The 16931-nt window shown below is 39.1% G+C and overlaps 1 protein-coding gene across 7 annotated transcripts in view; it reads left to right on the forward strand.

Moving 5' to 3' along the window:
• LOC138764011 (bromodomain-containing protein 3-like) overlaps positions 1-16931 on the forward strand; it is a 160325-nt gene that overhangs the window by 120560 nt on the left and 22834 nt on the right. For all 7 annotated transcript variants that reach the window (XM_069939194.1, XM_069939197.1, XM_069939200.1 and 4 more), the window contains exons 13-16: positions 6106-6167; positions 6246-6465; positions 16054-16148; positions 16238-16349. In XM_069939194.1, the coding sequence (XP_069795295.1) occupies positions 6106-6167; positions 6246-6465; positions 16054-16148; positions 16238-16349 (489 nt within the window). The remainder of the gene's footprint in view (positions 1-6105; positions 6168-6245; positions 6466-16053; positions 16149-16237; positions 16350-16931) is intronic.

The following is a 16931-nucleotide window of genomic DNA, read 5'->3' on the forward strand; positions in this document are numbered from 1 at the left end:
CTTTAAACATAAAAACAGAATCAAACTTTAACTTATCACTATGTACATAACTAACCTAACTTAACCCCCTTTTAATTCTAAGTGCATGTGTGTAAGTTCAGAAAAGTTCTTTGATTCACAGTCCAATCTCACTTCTCATTCCTCCAAGTTTACTGGTTGCAGGCAATTCTCATACTGTGCACAGAATTTAACATTTATGAAGTTCACCAGGCTTTGGTGCTTGAAAGGTAAATGGTTATTCCTCAAGAAGGTTCTTGTTGGTTTTCAGAGAGAGATTTGTTGTTCGCTAGACACCCACAGCTGATCCTTTTTAATCAGCCACTTCAGTGTCTTGCCGAAGAAACTTGCCCCATTAGGGTTTTCCAGATGATAACCTCTTCCTTCAGCTCACCACAGAGTTCCTTTTTGTTTCTCTTATTTCAAGTGAAACATTAGACAGCCAGTCCTCTCCTCCTGCATGAACCACAAGGGCTTTGACCAGGCTGAACTAAGCACTCACAAGCCGTCTTCCAAATGATTCTTTTCCACAAACTTGCCTTCTGTTGACTGTAAAACTGCAGAACTGAGCTATCGCTCTCTCTCAGAGAAAAGCCTGTTTGACTCCGTCTCTGCTTGCAAAAAACCACATGAGCCTCTTAGAACAGCAAACGGCTTGCGGCTCTTAATCTATACCTCTAAGTTCTTTCATCTGTTGTTTTTCAAAACAACAATCAATTAGTGAAGTGTCTTGAGCATTCTCCAAAGTTTTTGCAAAGGCTCTTGGAGTTGGCCTGTCTAACTTGAGCTGAGCTCCAGTATTTTAAATGAGATCTGTTTTGTTTGCATGTGACCTACACTAAAAAGAATTGCCCAATTTATCTCCCAAAAACATATCTATAATCTGTCACAATGCTCATCTATATTCAAAATTCATTGTAAAAATTCATATAAACCCTATTACATGTTGACTTTAAAACCCAAATCTATTCTACCCAGCCCCCAATCATTACTCCTTTCATAAGTAATTCACCTTCTCTCAAAATAGGGCCACTACTAACAACAATTTGCAGAAAAAAATATTATTATTTAGAATATAAAAAATCTTAAGACTAATATCAAGACAAAAGGGATTTTTTTTCCCTTTACCAGATCTAAAAAAATCTCTGAATTTCAAAAATATTTTTAAAAATGCAAAATTGTAACATTTGTAAAATCTTTAGTTATCATGTTCCATACACAAAAGCCTTACTATGTTTTCACCCCTTCTATCCCCAACACATTCCTTTCAAAAACCATTTTCACTTCTTTCGAACATAGTACCCAAAATCAGCAACACTTCCCAAATAAATTGTATGAAATCTCAAGAAAACAAATATAAAGTAAGGAAAAAAGTGAGAAACCCTCCCTTTAGTGTAAATTTTTCAAAAAATTTCTCCATCCCCTCTATTTTACAGGTAGTGGGAAAACCGACTAATAAACACGTATGCATGGATTCTGGAGGCTAACCTCCTGAACTTGCAGGCAAAACAATTTAAAAAAAATTAAACTTTCAAAAGGATTAATATTAAACAAATACAAATGCACAGGAAGAAATAATATCATAATTCAGAATTAAAGAATCAAGTTTAAAGAAGTTCTCTCATTTTCTTTCAATTCAGCTTCAAAGTTGGTAATTTTTCACAAAATTCTTTGCTGTTTTGAAATCATTAAAATACTTATTTTGTCCATTTGGCATCATAATTTTCAAATTAGCTGGTTGGCACAGTACAAATTTGTATCCTTTTTTCCAAAGGGTGTTCTTCAGTGGATTAAATTCCCTTATACGCGACATTAACGCAGCACTTAATATCAGGATAAAAAAATATTGTTTCACCTTCAACTTCCGGTGGCTTTCCTTTTCTCTCTCCTTAACTTTTTTTGCTGCAGCTCTTTAATCTTTTTCACAATCATTAAATTTCAAACATTTAATTAATATTGAAGTTTTGCATCACACATCTCTCGTGGCGAACCGGCCCCACTTGTATCGCCGTACTGGCAGGGCAGCTGCGGGAAGATGGCACCGTTGGGGGACCTCAGTGCCTCGTGGCTAAGGCCAAAATGTGTACCTCAGACGAATGTGATGAAGTCACCACCAGTGCGGGGGCGAAGCTCACGCCACCCTTAAAGGGCGTGCGCGAAGTTTGAATAAATCGGTTCGACTGAAACCCCTTTGTCCTGTGATGTGTTTCAAAGTTAGTAACTGCCACTACATTGGTGACCACAGCAAGACCAGACAGTTTTCTGGCCTCCCAACATGGATTCAGCAACGGTCACAGAGAAACTTCCCACCCCCCCCCCCCCCCCCAACCTTCTGGACACATCGCCATGCACTTGGTTCGGGCAGGTGCAGTTTCACCTCAGACACCACGATGTTCTACCACGTCATGAGTGTGCTCAATGAAGAAACCACGGCCAGGGTGAAGACCTTATCCACAACCCACCGGAGGAAGGTAAATACTTCGCTCTCAAAAGCCTCCTCCTCAGGACCTTTGGCCTCTCCCATCGGCAGCACACCACTTAGGCTCTTCCTACACATGGATGGCCTGGGCGACAGAACCCCTTCTGCTCTCATGGACGAGATGCTCATGCTGGCAGAGGGCCACAGACCCTGCCTAATGTTTGAACAGGCTTTCCTTGAGCAGATGCCGGAGGACATCCAACTCCTGCTGGCAGATGAGGGTTTCTCAAATCCACGGAGAGTCGCAGCCCGCACGGACGTGCTCTGGTCGACCAAACAAGAAAATGAGGCAGCCCTCAGCCAGCTCACCTGCCCTGGTCCCAGCCGGACACAGGCACCCCCCAAACACAAACCAGAAGAGCCCCACTCCACCTGGTGTTTCTACCACCGATACTGGTGGGCCCAAGCCCACAAGTGTAGGTAGCCCTGTTCGTTTCAGGGAAATTACCCGGCCAGCCGCCATTGATGGCTGGGATGGCTGGCCGCATCAACAGCCTCCTGCACGTGATCGATAAGACCAGTGTCTGATGTTTCCTGGTAGACACCAGAGCAAGGCTGAGTGTGCTGCCCCCGACCGCCTTCGAGAACTGCACCCGAGCACGAGGCCCAACATCAATGGATCCTCTATCAAGACTTTCAGTACACGCAGCGCCCAGATCCAGATTGGCAAGGACAGGTTTTGCTGGAAGATCGTACTGGCCATGGTGGGCACAGAACTGCTAGGAGCCGATTTCCTCCAGGCGCACAGCCTGTTGATGGACATCAAAGCAGTTGGTACATGCCCGCACACTTCAATGCGTCCTGCTCAATTCCAGAAATATGTGCGGCCCAGGAATAGTTTCCATCAGCGCCCCCAAGGATGAGTACTCTCGCATACTCAATGAATTCCCTGCCATCCTGCAGCCACAGTTCACTTCCACCATGCCCCAACGTGGTGTCCGCCACCACATTTCGGCCCAGGGCCCCCCTCTACACCAAAGCCAGACGTTTTCCCCCCGAGAAGCTACAACTGGCAAAGGAGGAGTTCTCCCAAATACAGGAGCTGGGAATCATCCGCAGGTCAGATAGCCCTTGGGCCTCCCCCCCCCCCCCCCCCCCACCACATAGTCCTGAAGGCTTCCGGGGGTTGATGCCAATGCGGGGACTACAGTCACCTCAATGATGTGACCATGCTGGACCGATACCCCATCCCTCATATACAGGACTTTACGGCCAACTTGCATGGCACCTGAGTGTTCTTGAATGTCAACCTGGTATGGAATTACCATAAAATCCTGGTCCATCCCAACAATATCGGCATGACCACCATCATCATCGTGCAAGCCTAGTCTCCTAGTAGCAAATGGACTGATCTGGGTATCGGTGTCTTGTTTGCCACAAGTAGGTTGGACTGCTTAGTCTGGGCTTCTCGTTAAAAGGCATTCGGTGATAGGATTCTCCATTCAATTCCTGTGTCGACTAAAAACCTTCAACCAGAGATTTGGTCAACAGCGCAGAAGAGGCCTGTGTGTTTGCCAACCGCGGTGACCATTACTGGCAGCTGGTGGTGCCGTTTCCCTTGGTATCAACTGAGTAAGTGCCTAGTGGGATGCAGCGGCAAGCGTTCCGGCCCTACCTTCTGTGGTAGAAACACCACCAGTCCTGCTGCTTGCCTTTGGACCCTCCTGCCTGTCTTGAGGTTGTGGCAGTTATTGAAATGGACAAGGTAGTCGTGCTGCTGGACGCGATTGCCTGATGGACTGTTGCAACAGAATTTTTGGGAACTCTGTATAGTCTGTCCGCTTCGTTTGCCACAGCCTGAGGATCAGAAAAGTCTGGGTTGGGCAGGAACAAGGTGATATCACGGGGGAAGCGTTCTAAGAATGTGGCCTTGAACATTAGGCACTTGGAGTGTGCGTCGGCTAGTGTGAGCATTTTGGTCATTAGCTCGGAGGGGTCCTGTCCCCAAGTTTGTCAAGATGTAGGAGACACGTTCCTCTCTCCAGCTCGGTCATGGTGAAATTTCATAGGAGGTGGGCCTTGAAAGCCTTGTACTGACTTTCTGCCGAAGGATTGCTTAGGAAAATTTCAACTTTAGTGGCCAACTCCTCATCTAGTGATGCGACAAGGTGCCAAAATTTTGTAGCCTCGCTGGTGATACTGCAGAGGTTGAATTGTACCTTTGCCTGAATGAACCACGCACATGGTCTGTTTGGCCAGAATGTTGACAGCTCAATGGCAACTGCACTCAGCACTGGTTCGTCGGCCATTGTGTTGGATTCAGAGACGACTGAACCATTGGGGTCACCAATGTGATGCCTTTTAAGGAAAACGCTGACTCGTGTTATAATCAGCAGTGTTTTAATCTCTTTTTTTTAAGACCACTTTTAAGACACTTCTGGTTCAGCCATTTCTTAGCCCGCGGGCTTTGTCCCCAAGGTGGAAGGGGTCCAGTGCCATCTCATTGGGATTTATGGTTGGCCGGCATTACAGGGACGATTCGAACGTGAAGCCTGGCTGCCGCTGCAGGAAGTTTAAAGCTGAGCAAGTCCCAAGGCCTGATGCACCTCAGGCAGATTATGCAACTCAACAGGCCCTGGTAGGTCTATAAATCTTCACTGGCCAGAGGGGAGGTACCACATGACTGTAGGATAGCAAATGTAATCCATTTATCATTGAATGGTTTCGTGATAAGCTGTGTAATTGCAGGGATGTGAATCTAAAGTCAGTGATAAGGAAATTAAAGGGAAAAGTTCCAGCATTAATCTACACTTTGAAAAGGGGATAATGAAAAACATAACAATTTTATTACTGTATGTATCAATGAGGATAATGAGGCTGTCCTCTGTATGCTATCCATGTTCCAGTTTAAATCCAAAAGTTGGACAATAACATTTGATGATTGCTTGTCTGCATTAATGAATGCATAATAATAGCTTAGAACTATTTGGTGCTGTATTTGTAAACAAACATTGGTGTCTTAAATCTACACTTTTTATAAAGCAGCAATGCTGCCGTAACTTGTGGTATGAGTTAAAAATGGTTAAATGTGATGTGTGACTCCATTTACATTCATAGTATGATATCAAAGAAACCGTTTTAGTACCTAAAATGTGGCAGAATATTACTATAACTTGTTTTATTTCCATGATGGGAGATTATCCTAAAATAACAAATTTATAACTCTAGAATCACTCTTTCTATACATGTATTTTTTCTATCTTTAACCTGAAGAAATCCGAAGTTATGAATATGCTTTTAAAAAGTATGAATATGCCTCCAACACTGTGGAAAAGCATTGGTTGTAAAGTGCATGTTAATTTTTTTATTCCTCACTCATTTTTGCTCTTTCTGTACCCCAGAAGGCATTGGGTCAATTTCAGAGTTCTGGCATAATTTGGTACTAAGCAGTTGTCTTGTTATATAGCCCTCAATGAATGAAGCCTGATATCAAGCCACGTCTTCTGGATTTGTATCATGATTTAACCAGATAACCTGTAAACAGTCCCAGTATCTGTACAAAATAGTGTTTAATCTGAAAGACTATCGGGTTCAGTCTCCATTTAGAAATTACCATTTACAATGTAACTCATATCGCTTCATTATTTCATGGTTTTTAATGTTCTGTGTTTAACATTTCATTTCTACAGAAAGCAAACCAAAGCAGAAGAGGACCAACAGTAACAATATTTTCACTAATGAGGAAGAAATGGTAATTTTGAAACAGTAACATCATGGGAATTATCAGATCTGCTTTGGGTTTCTAAACTTGTCTTTTCCCTTCCCAAAGTACAGCTATCGAAATTACAAGTTGAACTGCTGTATGCATCAACCGGCATTGAATTCTGTTCCTCAAGTCCATGCGTTACACGTCAGAAAAGAACCTGAATCACCACAAATATGTAGTCATCCTATTTTGTTAGATAGCCACCAATCAAAAATGCAGCTTTCTCAGTCACAACAATTTGTTCCATTATTTGGACCGGGAAGGATTATTATTTCACCACCAGGTAATTATTTTACTTGGGTACAACAGTAATTTTGAACTGGATTCTTCAATTTGATTTTAAATTTTTGAAAGATTGATTTGTATTTGTGAATGCATTGTGGTGCAAACACAAATATATTACTGCATATTAAGATGGCAAAAGATAATTAACATCCTTTTACAAGGATGCAGGTTATTCCATGCTAACCATTTGCTATACTTACCTAACACTTGGCTTTTTCTACAAATTTGGATCAAGATTAAATATTTCCTACCTCCTTATCATGGAAAGGAAACACCACAAGACCATTAAAAATAGAAGCAGCTCATTCAGCCCATTGAGTTTGCTCTGCCATTTGAATTTGTTGTATAATTCCTTAACTCCATTTTCCTTCTTTCTTCCATAACCTTTGATATCCTTGCTAATCATGAAACTAGCAACATCCACTTTAAATCTATCCAACAACTTGGCCTCCAGAGCCGTCTGTGCCAATGAATTCCACATTTCCCAAAGCATTAATATTTACCACAGATATGCTAGAGGAGAATCCTCATTGAATAATTCATTTTTTCACTAGGATATCTGAATATTTATCTCTTTTTGTATTTATTGTTTCTTTTAAATTCAATTAAGTACATACTTGTAGTTTTTTAAGCAAAATACCAGTTCAGCTGCAGCAAGCAAGAATTTCAGTGCATTGTACAATTGTGACAAAATTGTGTTATTATTAATCTTTAGTATAAACTATATTTTAGTAAAGTTATTTTTGGGGGTTGGATTCATGGACACACAGACACCTACACATAGAATACCATTCTGGGAGTTGAAATGTCTCCTATGTCCAGCTGTAAACAAGCTTGGATCATTCTTTAGTGGAAGCTGTGGAAGCTGGAGTGATTGTCCATTGAAATGTTGAAGACAATGATGTTTACTCAGAGAAACATCTGTGTACACAGAGGACTTTTGATTCAGTGACCAGTAGTCCAAGAGGAGTCCTTTGCTTTTGAATTATACTTCTTGAAGTGGTTTGAAGAAACATAAGACAGCAGTGATGTCATGTGATAAAGACATTTCAGAAAGGCATCAAGAAACATCTGAAGTCAGAAATGTAGTAACCTCTAGGGAAAGAGGTATTGTTCTTATTGTATTCTCTTTACCATGGGAGGTATACAAATCAGTGGCAAGGAAGAGCCATCTCTTTGAAAAGAAGACAGCTTCACTGTGTCCATTTTTACATGACCATTTCATATAACCCCTTCCAGGTTTCTGAAATCATCGTGGAATAAAACACAAGTTCTGAAACCTCCAATGCAAAGGAGGAAACAATTCTCTGAAAACAAACCTACAAGAATTTGAGTTTAAGAATTTTTGAACAGCAGAAAAGACCGAGTTTCAACACAAAAGCTTTCTCTTTAGAATTATGCCTAAACTTAGTTTGTGTTTTTTTTTTACACCCTCACAGACACAGTGGGGTCAAGTTTAGAGGTAAGTAAAAAGTGTTATGCTATTAATAAAATTGTTTTGAAGATACCATTGTCTTGGTGAATTTCTATTGCTGCTGGTCTAGGTTGCAATAACAATGCTTATGACAAACTCATAATCATAACTACTTTATCGCAACAGGAATACTGATTCCTATAGATTCCATCTAATGCTGATTCCCATTTCCTTGGAATGGCACGGAGAGGGGTCATGGGAGTGGGGTGACTATTGAAATGGTGAAGTGAACTATTGAAGGGATTGGGAGGATGGGTAATTACTTCAAATTAGCCTGGCTTGTAATTACAGTAGACTTCTGTTAAAGAGGTATTGCATTCCTGGAAAACTGTATGGATTGCTCTTTGCCGTAACATGAATCCTTAAAAAAAATTGACAAAACCCTACCTTGAAAAAGCTCAGGCCAAAAACATTGGTTATACATCTTTACCTCCTATGGTAAAACCTGATATTCCAAACTGTAGGATCGTATTGGGAAATGAAATCCTGAAACAAGTTCACAACTTCAAGTACCCTGGATCATGGGTAACATCTGATGGCAAATGCGATTATAGACATAAAAGCAAGGTATCGTGGCTCACCGGAGGCTTAATCGAACCGGCTTGGGAGGTTCTGGATGACGTTGGGATGTCACAATGCAGTGACGTCATTTGAAACTTCAAATGTTTTAAAAAGCTGTGTGTGGCTGTTTGACTAAACAACTTTTACTGATCTTCGACTCGACTACATCTGATCTTTTCGCACTGCAACACAGTTTCTATGATGGCAAGAACACCATTTATAGAAATGAGAAACATCCCAACAAGCAAGAATATACCAACTGACATCTGCCTTAGAACACTCAGCTACTCCATTCTTCCTATATTGCTGTATGGCTGTGAGTCATGGACCATCACAAATGCAATGGAAAAAGAATCAATGCAGCAGAGATGTGATTTCTCAGAAGAATGTTATCCATATCATATACTGACAAGATAATAAACTAAGAAGTTCTACCAAGAACAAAAACAAAACATACATATATTACTTAAAAGAATCAGAAAACAGCAATCAAAATTCTTTGGACACATCATGCGAAGAGATACATTAGAACATTTAGTTACAACGGGAAAGCTGGAAGGCAAAAGAAGCCGAGGCAGACAGAGAATGAAAATGAGAGATGGATTAACACCGTGGTTAGAAACAGGGGAGGCAAAACTACAATTTGGAGGGTTAGGGACTGTGATGGATGGAGAGACATGATCACCCACGCCAAACGGCAAGGCACCTGAATGAACCTCCTATGGACTCTGCGTGACCTGCTGAGTGCCTCCAGTATTTTTGAGTTTTCACTATAATATTAGAGAGCATCCTCATTGAAATTATTTGAAAGAAATGTTTACCTTGTTTTTTTTCATGAAAGAAATGTTTTGGAGGTTGTTTCAAAATGCTATCCTTGCTGCTTAACATCCGAATCTCATTTCAAACCGTCAAAGCCAAGGTCTGTTCAATATTTGGTTGGTGTACAGAAAAATTTTGGTTTTCAGTAATCCTTTTCTGCTCTGTTCACAGCTGAAGGAACATTAAACATTCGGTTCAAGTTGTTTAACTTTTTTTTTTAATTCTCCCCACATCCCAGAAAAAGAAAATGTCTATCTATCTATCTAATCATTTTATAACTTGAGGTCACCAAACATTTTCAGGCCAATGGTTAAATGAAGCCACAATTATTTTGCTATTTGAAATCTTGGTGCCAGATTTGCTGAAGTTGCTTGTCTCCTGGTAACGCAGTGAGTCAGGTTGGGTTTTTTTATTAGTCTAATTAATTTTACATCACCAGTTGCTGGCATATTGATAGAGACCTTAATGAAGGATAGTGACCTGGTTAACTTATCTGTGTTCTTTGTTTGCTTTCAATTTTATAATTTGCGTATATTCCATAATGGACATTTTCACCACCTTCTATAATTCCACAATTTAGCTGGCATTCCTGCTGGTGTGCTTTATGCTCTTTATGCTTCACAAACAGAATAATTTATTAATAATTGTTAACATTTCAAAATTAAAGGCTCTTGGACGAACCAATGGAGCACAGGGAAGTTCATCAACTACAATTCCTGGTGCATTTTTGCTACAAATTGCCTTACTTATTTGCACAATAATGGCAAGTGTCATGGACTCTTTGGCAGCAAATTTTGGGCCAATATATTTTACTTTTTCCTATGCATTTCAACATTCTGTCCTTCTCATTAAATCAAGTTACCACCTTCAAATCTTTAATCAGAATTCATCCTCCTCGCACTTGAGGTGAATCCTGTTGCACTGCTATTCTCCAGCTACAGTGCATTAATTATGGACCTGAGAGCTATGATTGAAAAAAATATGGTCATCATATAATCAGTTGTGACAATCATATTCCCAATTTTAAGGCTTATAAACTGTATTTAATTCTCCTTGTGATTTGCTTAAAGCAAGATTAATTAATATTTAATTTATTTTAATAACTTGATCTGTCATTGGTATTAAAAAACCAATTATGGAAAAAATATTTTTGGGTAGAATTGGTAAATTCCCTTTCCCGGAAAGTTTTTAATGTCAATCTGATAGCCTTTTGTAGATTTATTTCTCAATCGACATCATCCATGTTATCATTAGGATTACACCATTAAACCTCTTCTCCAATGGATAACATCCATAATCAATTCAACTGTCTTCAGATGATTTGAGTCTTGAATTTAAGAGTCTGTCCATCACTAACTTCTGTTAGAATATCAGTGAGGTCACTGCAAAAGTTTTGAACGACATTGTACTCTAGCTTTTATTGAATATGTAAGTAATTCTATTTAATACTATATCAGATTCAGAATTTGTCATGAACAAGTCACGAAATTCGGTGTTTATGGAAGCATCATAGAGCAGACATTCATATCTTACAACAATACTATAAAATAATAGTTCACTAACAGTAAGGCAGTGTCTTTGGTTTATTGATTATTCAGGATTCTGATGGCAGCAGGGAAGAAGTTGATCTTGTGCCTCATCTTCAGGCTCCTGTACCTTTATCCTGATGGTAGCAGAGTGAAGAGGGTGGTGGGGGTTATTGAGGATAGAGGCTGCTTTTTTAAAGACACTGCCTCATGTAGATGTCCTTTATGGAGTGAAGTGATGTCACAGGCCGAGTTAACAACCCTTTGGATTTTATTCTTGACCTGAGAGTTGGTGCCTCCGTACCAGGCAGTGATGCATCCAGCCAGAATGCTCTCTACGGTACACCTGAGGAAGTTTACGAGAATCTTTGGTGACATACTAAATCTCTTCAGACACCTCACAAAGTATAGCCGCTGGTGAGCCTTCTTTGTGATTGCATCAACGTGGAGGCTCCAGGGCAGATCCTCGGGGTTGTTGACACCCAGAAATTTGATGTTCTGGACTCTCTCCACTACTGAGCCTTTGATGAGGACTGGGTCCCATTCCCCGAACACCTCCTGAAGTCCACAGTCATCTCCTTGATTTTGCTGATGTTGAGAGCAAATTTGTTGTTGTGACACCATTCAATGAGCTGATCTATCTCCCTCAAAAACAGCAAAATTTATACACATGGCTGCTCTTCATTGACTACTGCTCAGCCTTCAATACCATTATTCCCTCAGTGCTGGACAAGAAGCTACAAACTCTAGGTCTTTTCTTCACTGATTATCAACACAGGCGGATCCCAAGAAGACATGCTTAGCCCATTGATCTACTCATTATACACCCATGACTGTGTGGCCAGGCACAATTCCAATGCCATCTACAAGTTTGCCGACGACACCACAGTTGTCGGCAGAATCACAAACAGCAATGAGGAAGCCTACAAGAGTTTGTAGCATCTTGTCCAGCACTGAGGGAATAATGGTATTGAAGGCTGAGCTGTAGACGATGAAAAGCAACCATGTGTATGAATTTTGCTGTTTTCGAGGAGATCCAGAGCTGAGTGGAGAGCCAGCGATATTGCATATGCTGTGGAGTGATTGTTACAGTAGACGAATTGCAGTGGGTCCAGACCTTTGCATGTTAATTCTGGCCATGACCAGCTTCTTAAAGCATTTCATCACAGTTAATGTTACTGAGCAGTAGTCGTTGAGGCAGTTCCCACTACTCTTCTTGAGTACTGGGATGACTGATGCCCTTTTGAAGGAGGTGGGAACCTCTGACTACCGCAATGAGAGGTTAAAAATGTCCATGAACACTCCGACTCATTGTTTGGTGCAAATTTTTCAGTACCCTATCCGGTCCACCATCAGGTTTTGCCCTTGGAAGGTTTCGTCCTTTTGAATAATGTCACCTTCAGAGACAGATATCACAATTATTTGTTGTGATTAAATAACTGAATAATATTATTTAGTATTTTGTACTACTTGATTTTTATTTTGAGATCATGGTTTGTTTTTTCATAAAACTCTGAGGCTGGTCTTGCAAATCTTGATCTGCATAGTTGCAGGATCCCTCTATTCTTATTTCTTCAACAAGTGATTTTCCCATTTCAAGGCAAATTCGTTTTCTTGCATGAAATTAAGTAATTAAAAATTCAGGAAATACAAAAACTGTAAATGTTAGAATCTCGTTAATAAAGAGAAACTGGAGGTACTCAGTGGGTCAGACAGCATCCATTGGCAAGAAATGGTTAGTCGGCATTTATAGTCAATACCCTTTATCGCATCTTGATAAAGGATCCCAAATCAAACTGCTGACTAACTATTTCTCTTCGTGGATGCTGTTTGATCCTCCAAATTCTCTGTTCTCTCATAATTCAAAATTGAAGTCTTGCCTTGTAGAATACGATTGTTTGAAAGGATGAACTGAGATAATGTTGGAAAAGACGATGTTTTAAATGTACTTGTCTCATGATTCTGATACCACCACTAACAAGTCTAATGTTAAAGGAGTACTCCAACCACATTGGTTGTGTCTATGTAAATGGAAATAGCTTTTGATACAGGAACAATGCTATTTTTTCCATCTTGCGCTCCAGTTCAGTTCTTGCATTATTCATTTTTGGTTCTGAGAATCTTGTGATCTTGGGAACATATATGTAGTAATAATTGTATCATTTTAAAGTTTGTTTTATGACTTGACTAAATACAAATATAAACCTGTCGAACTGAACCTAAAGATCAGCTATGTTGATTTTTGAATTCTCAACTTTGTCTGTTTTAAAGCAAGTCCACACCTTGAGTAAATCTAAGATTAGAATATTATTCTCCCATTCCTGTCAGAAATTGGATGTGTACAAGTTAACTTACACTCTAACTATCAATTTAATTTATAGATGGAACATGATGCTGATTGTTTCTTTGTCACAAAAAAACCTAGTGCAGTGGGAGGGCTTCTTCTACAACAAACCAGGTTATTTCCAGTAGAATTTACAGAATATAGAATTACAATGAAAGGAAAGGAAAATCAATTAGCACCAGCACACAGACTTTACTATGGGGTTCATTCAGGAGCCTGATTGCTGCAGGGATGAAACTGTTGGTGTCTGTTTTCATGCTCTTAATCTTTCTCCCCATTGGGAGGAAGGAAAAGAGAGTGTGACTGGGTATGATAAGTCTTTCAGTATTGCCTGCCTTTCCTAGGCAGCAGGAGATGTGGAGTCCATGGAAAGGAGGAAGGTTTTTTGTTTTGTTCTGAGCTGAATTCACTCCTGTTGTTTCTTCCAGTGACCCTCTTGTATCATGATGTGATGCATCCAGCAAGTATGCTGCAATTATAGAGGTTGTGAAGGTTGAGGAGGACGTGCCAAACTTCCTCCTAAGAAATAAGCTGGATTGGTCCGCTTTCTTGATCATTGTCAAGATGCATATGACCTGGTCAGGTCATTAGAGATATTTATTCTTGAGAACTTGAAGCTACCTACATTTTTGACTGAATATGGAGAGGGTCTCGGATTCCTCTCCTGAAGTCGATGATCATCTTCTTTGTCTTATTGAAATTTTGAGAGCAAGGTTGTTATCATGGCACCCTACCACTAGATTCTGAATTTCTTTCCTGTGTTGGCTACAAGATGATTACTGAAGGGGGTTACTTTCCTTGGCAAAGAAATGTTACTCTTTGCAAATACTATAGTATATTTTCTTCAGTTGGATATCTTTTCTAATATGCATATTGAAAAATAATAGAATAGTGGTATCACAAGACGCAAGGGAAGGTATTATTATAAAGTAAAGGAGGAAAATGGATTCTACAGAAAACTCACTGTGCATTTACTTTAATTATATGCTCTGTATATGTTGCTTTGCTTTATTAATAACTTGCATATGGATTATTATATTAAACTCAATAAAATGATTTTAAAAAGAAAAAACTCACTTGACAAGTTTTCTTTAAACAAGTTGCAATGATGTAGCCATAACTAATATTTTTCCTTTATTTAATTTCCAATCAACATGAAGTTACAAAACAAACAAAATCAAAGAAACATACAATAAAATACCAAAAACAAACTACATGTTGATATGCAAAGAAAGAAGAATCAACACATGATCATAATCATCAAACTCTGCACTATTGTTTATGAATACAAAATTACACATCATGCTGATCCTTAAAAGAAAAGTAGGAAACAGAAAAAGAGAAAGACCCCCCCCCCCCACCGCCCAAAGGAAAAGGAAAAAAAGAAATAGGTAATTATCCCATATAATGCGATTAAAATCATCTGTTTTCCAAAAGCATTAATTATGTTCAGATGAAACATTACGTGATTCATCCAGAGCTTATTTCCTCCCTTAAGGGATAAATGTTGCAGAATTGACAACACTAGGAATACTGGAGATATTTGGTATTGGAGGGGGCAAATGATCAAAGGTTTACCCCTGTATATCTTAAATACTGGTTCCATATTCTTAAAAACATTTAATAATTTCTGAGGTTGTAATAATGTACTCCAGAGAAACACAATTATGGATTTCTGACTTCCAACAGGTCAGACTCATTTGGGAATCAGATTTCCAAGTAATGGCTATGCATTATCTGGCTACTGCTAAAACATGCTTAACAAATTTCAATTAATATTTCAGCAACCTCATTTTAGGTCTTATTTGCTCATTCCCCCAATAAAAACAATTTGGGCACCTGAGGGTATTGATTTCCAGTCATTTGATCCAAGAGATTCCCCAAATCTTCCCAGAAGGATCTCACTTTAGGGTATGATCAGATCAAATGCTAAAAGGTCCCTATATCTTGACCACATCAAAAGCATAAATTGGATAATTCAGATATCAATTTATTTAATTTTTGCAAAGTAAGATGGAGCTAATGCAAAAAAAAATTTATTGTACTTTACATTAATGCTGAAGACACAGGTCAGACCAGCAAAATACATCAATTTCTATATCCAAATCTGATTCCCATCTCTCTCTCTTGACGTATCTAGCCTTTGTTTAGGGCTTCTGCCTGAAGTAAGAAATACATTTTTGAGATAAATTTCTTTGTTATCCCCTTTCGAACCAGTCTCTATTTCAGTACATTGAAGTAAAGTCGGTGCTGGACCTAACTTATCCCTTAAATAAGATCTTGAGTGAAGATGGGAGGAAAAGGGTGTTTTTAAATCTCCAAATTTATTCCTGATTTGTTCAAATGTCATAAATTGTCCCTGCTCTAAACAATCTTTGAAATATTTGATCCCACTCTGAGACCAAGTTTCAAGAATTTTATTATCAATTGTTAACAGAATTTATTTATTTTGAGCTGGGGGTGTTTTGGGTGAACACCAATTTGACCATTGAGTTTACTCTAAATTGTAATAATGATTTAGTAAGGGGGTTTCCTTAGGACCAAATAATAATTTAGAATTCCATTTATAAATAAAATTTTCTACTATCTTCTCACCAACTTTATGCAGTTCCAACTTTACCTGAGATAACTTGTCTCCTCCATCAAAGAGGGAGGAGACAAACTTCATAGGGTTGCCCAATAATATTTTTGAAAGTCTGGGAGCTTTAATCCTCCTAGTTCATAATTCCAGGTTAATTTATTGATAGGGACTCTGGGAAACTTATCCTAGCCATAACCAATATAAACCTACTCAGTTTGAAATTTTAGGAGATGTTCTGGCCAGGTTTGAATTAACATTCAATTTGTTTTTTTCTTTTTAAGGACTTTCTCCAGTCGTATCACCACTGCAGTCACCACCTCTTTTGAAAGTTGCACGTTCATCAGTCAATTATTCTCTTCAATCCATTCACCCTGAAGTAAAGAAAATCAATTCTGAACCTTACAAAATTAATGCAAGTTGAAATCTTTAATTCTTAAATGTGGTTTACTGAGTGTTGTTTTCCAGGAACCAAATTCATTATGTAATATAGAAGAGGAAGCTAAATGTTCTCCAATTAATCAGACCATGCTGACTCCTGAAAAAAGCAATGATCTGATGTCAATTACACAACAGAAAAGTAAGTTTTCTGCTTTAGATATTCATCATTTTTGAATGTTCAATTGTTTTAATGTAGAGAAATAGAAATCTTGAAAGTACATTCAGAGATGTTGCTGGCTCGATTAATCTTTCCTCATGGCAAATGAACGTCTGTAGATGGTGAGGTTTAGTGCAGTACACAAAAGTGCTGGAGAAACTCACCAGGTCAAACCACACCCATAGCAAGTAGAGGCAATCAAAATTTCAGGCCTGTGTGCTGCTTCTGGAGTGCTGAGAAACAAGGGGAAGGGGGTGATTTGGAAGTGGGAGGAACACAGGCTGACAGGTCATAGAGCTTGAGAGCAGTGGCAATAGCAGAGACTCTCTCCGAAGTCCCTTTGAAGAGAGAAAGAAAACTTCTCCAAGGTAGGCATCCATCGAAGACATTTGGTACAAGTTTGGTGCAGCATTATAATCTAGATAATCATCACCTGCTGTTGAATTATAATATTACTGCATTTATATAATAACAAAATATGAGTTGAATTAAGCTAATTCAATTTATTTGAATAAATAATCATTACATAAGCAAATGCCAAATAATTTATGTAAGTCGTATATG

This window comes from Narcine bancroftii, chromosome 5, assembly GCF_036971445.1.
Source record: "Narcine bancroftii isolate sNarBan1 chromosome 5, sNarBan1.hap1, whole genome shotgun sequence".
Classification (NCBI taxonomy): domain Eukaryota; kingdom Metazoa; phylum Chordata; class Chondrichthyes; order Torpediniformes; family Narcinidae; genus Narcine; species Narcine bancroftii.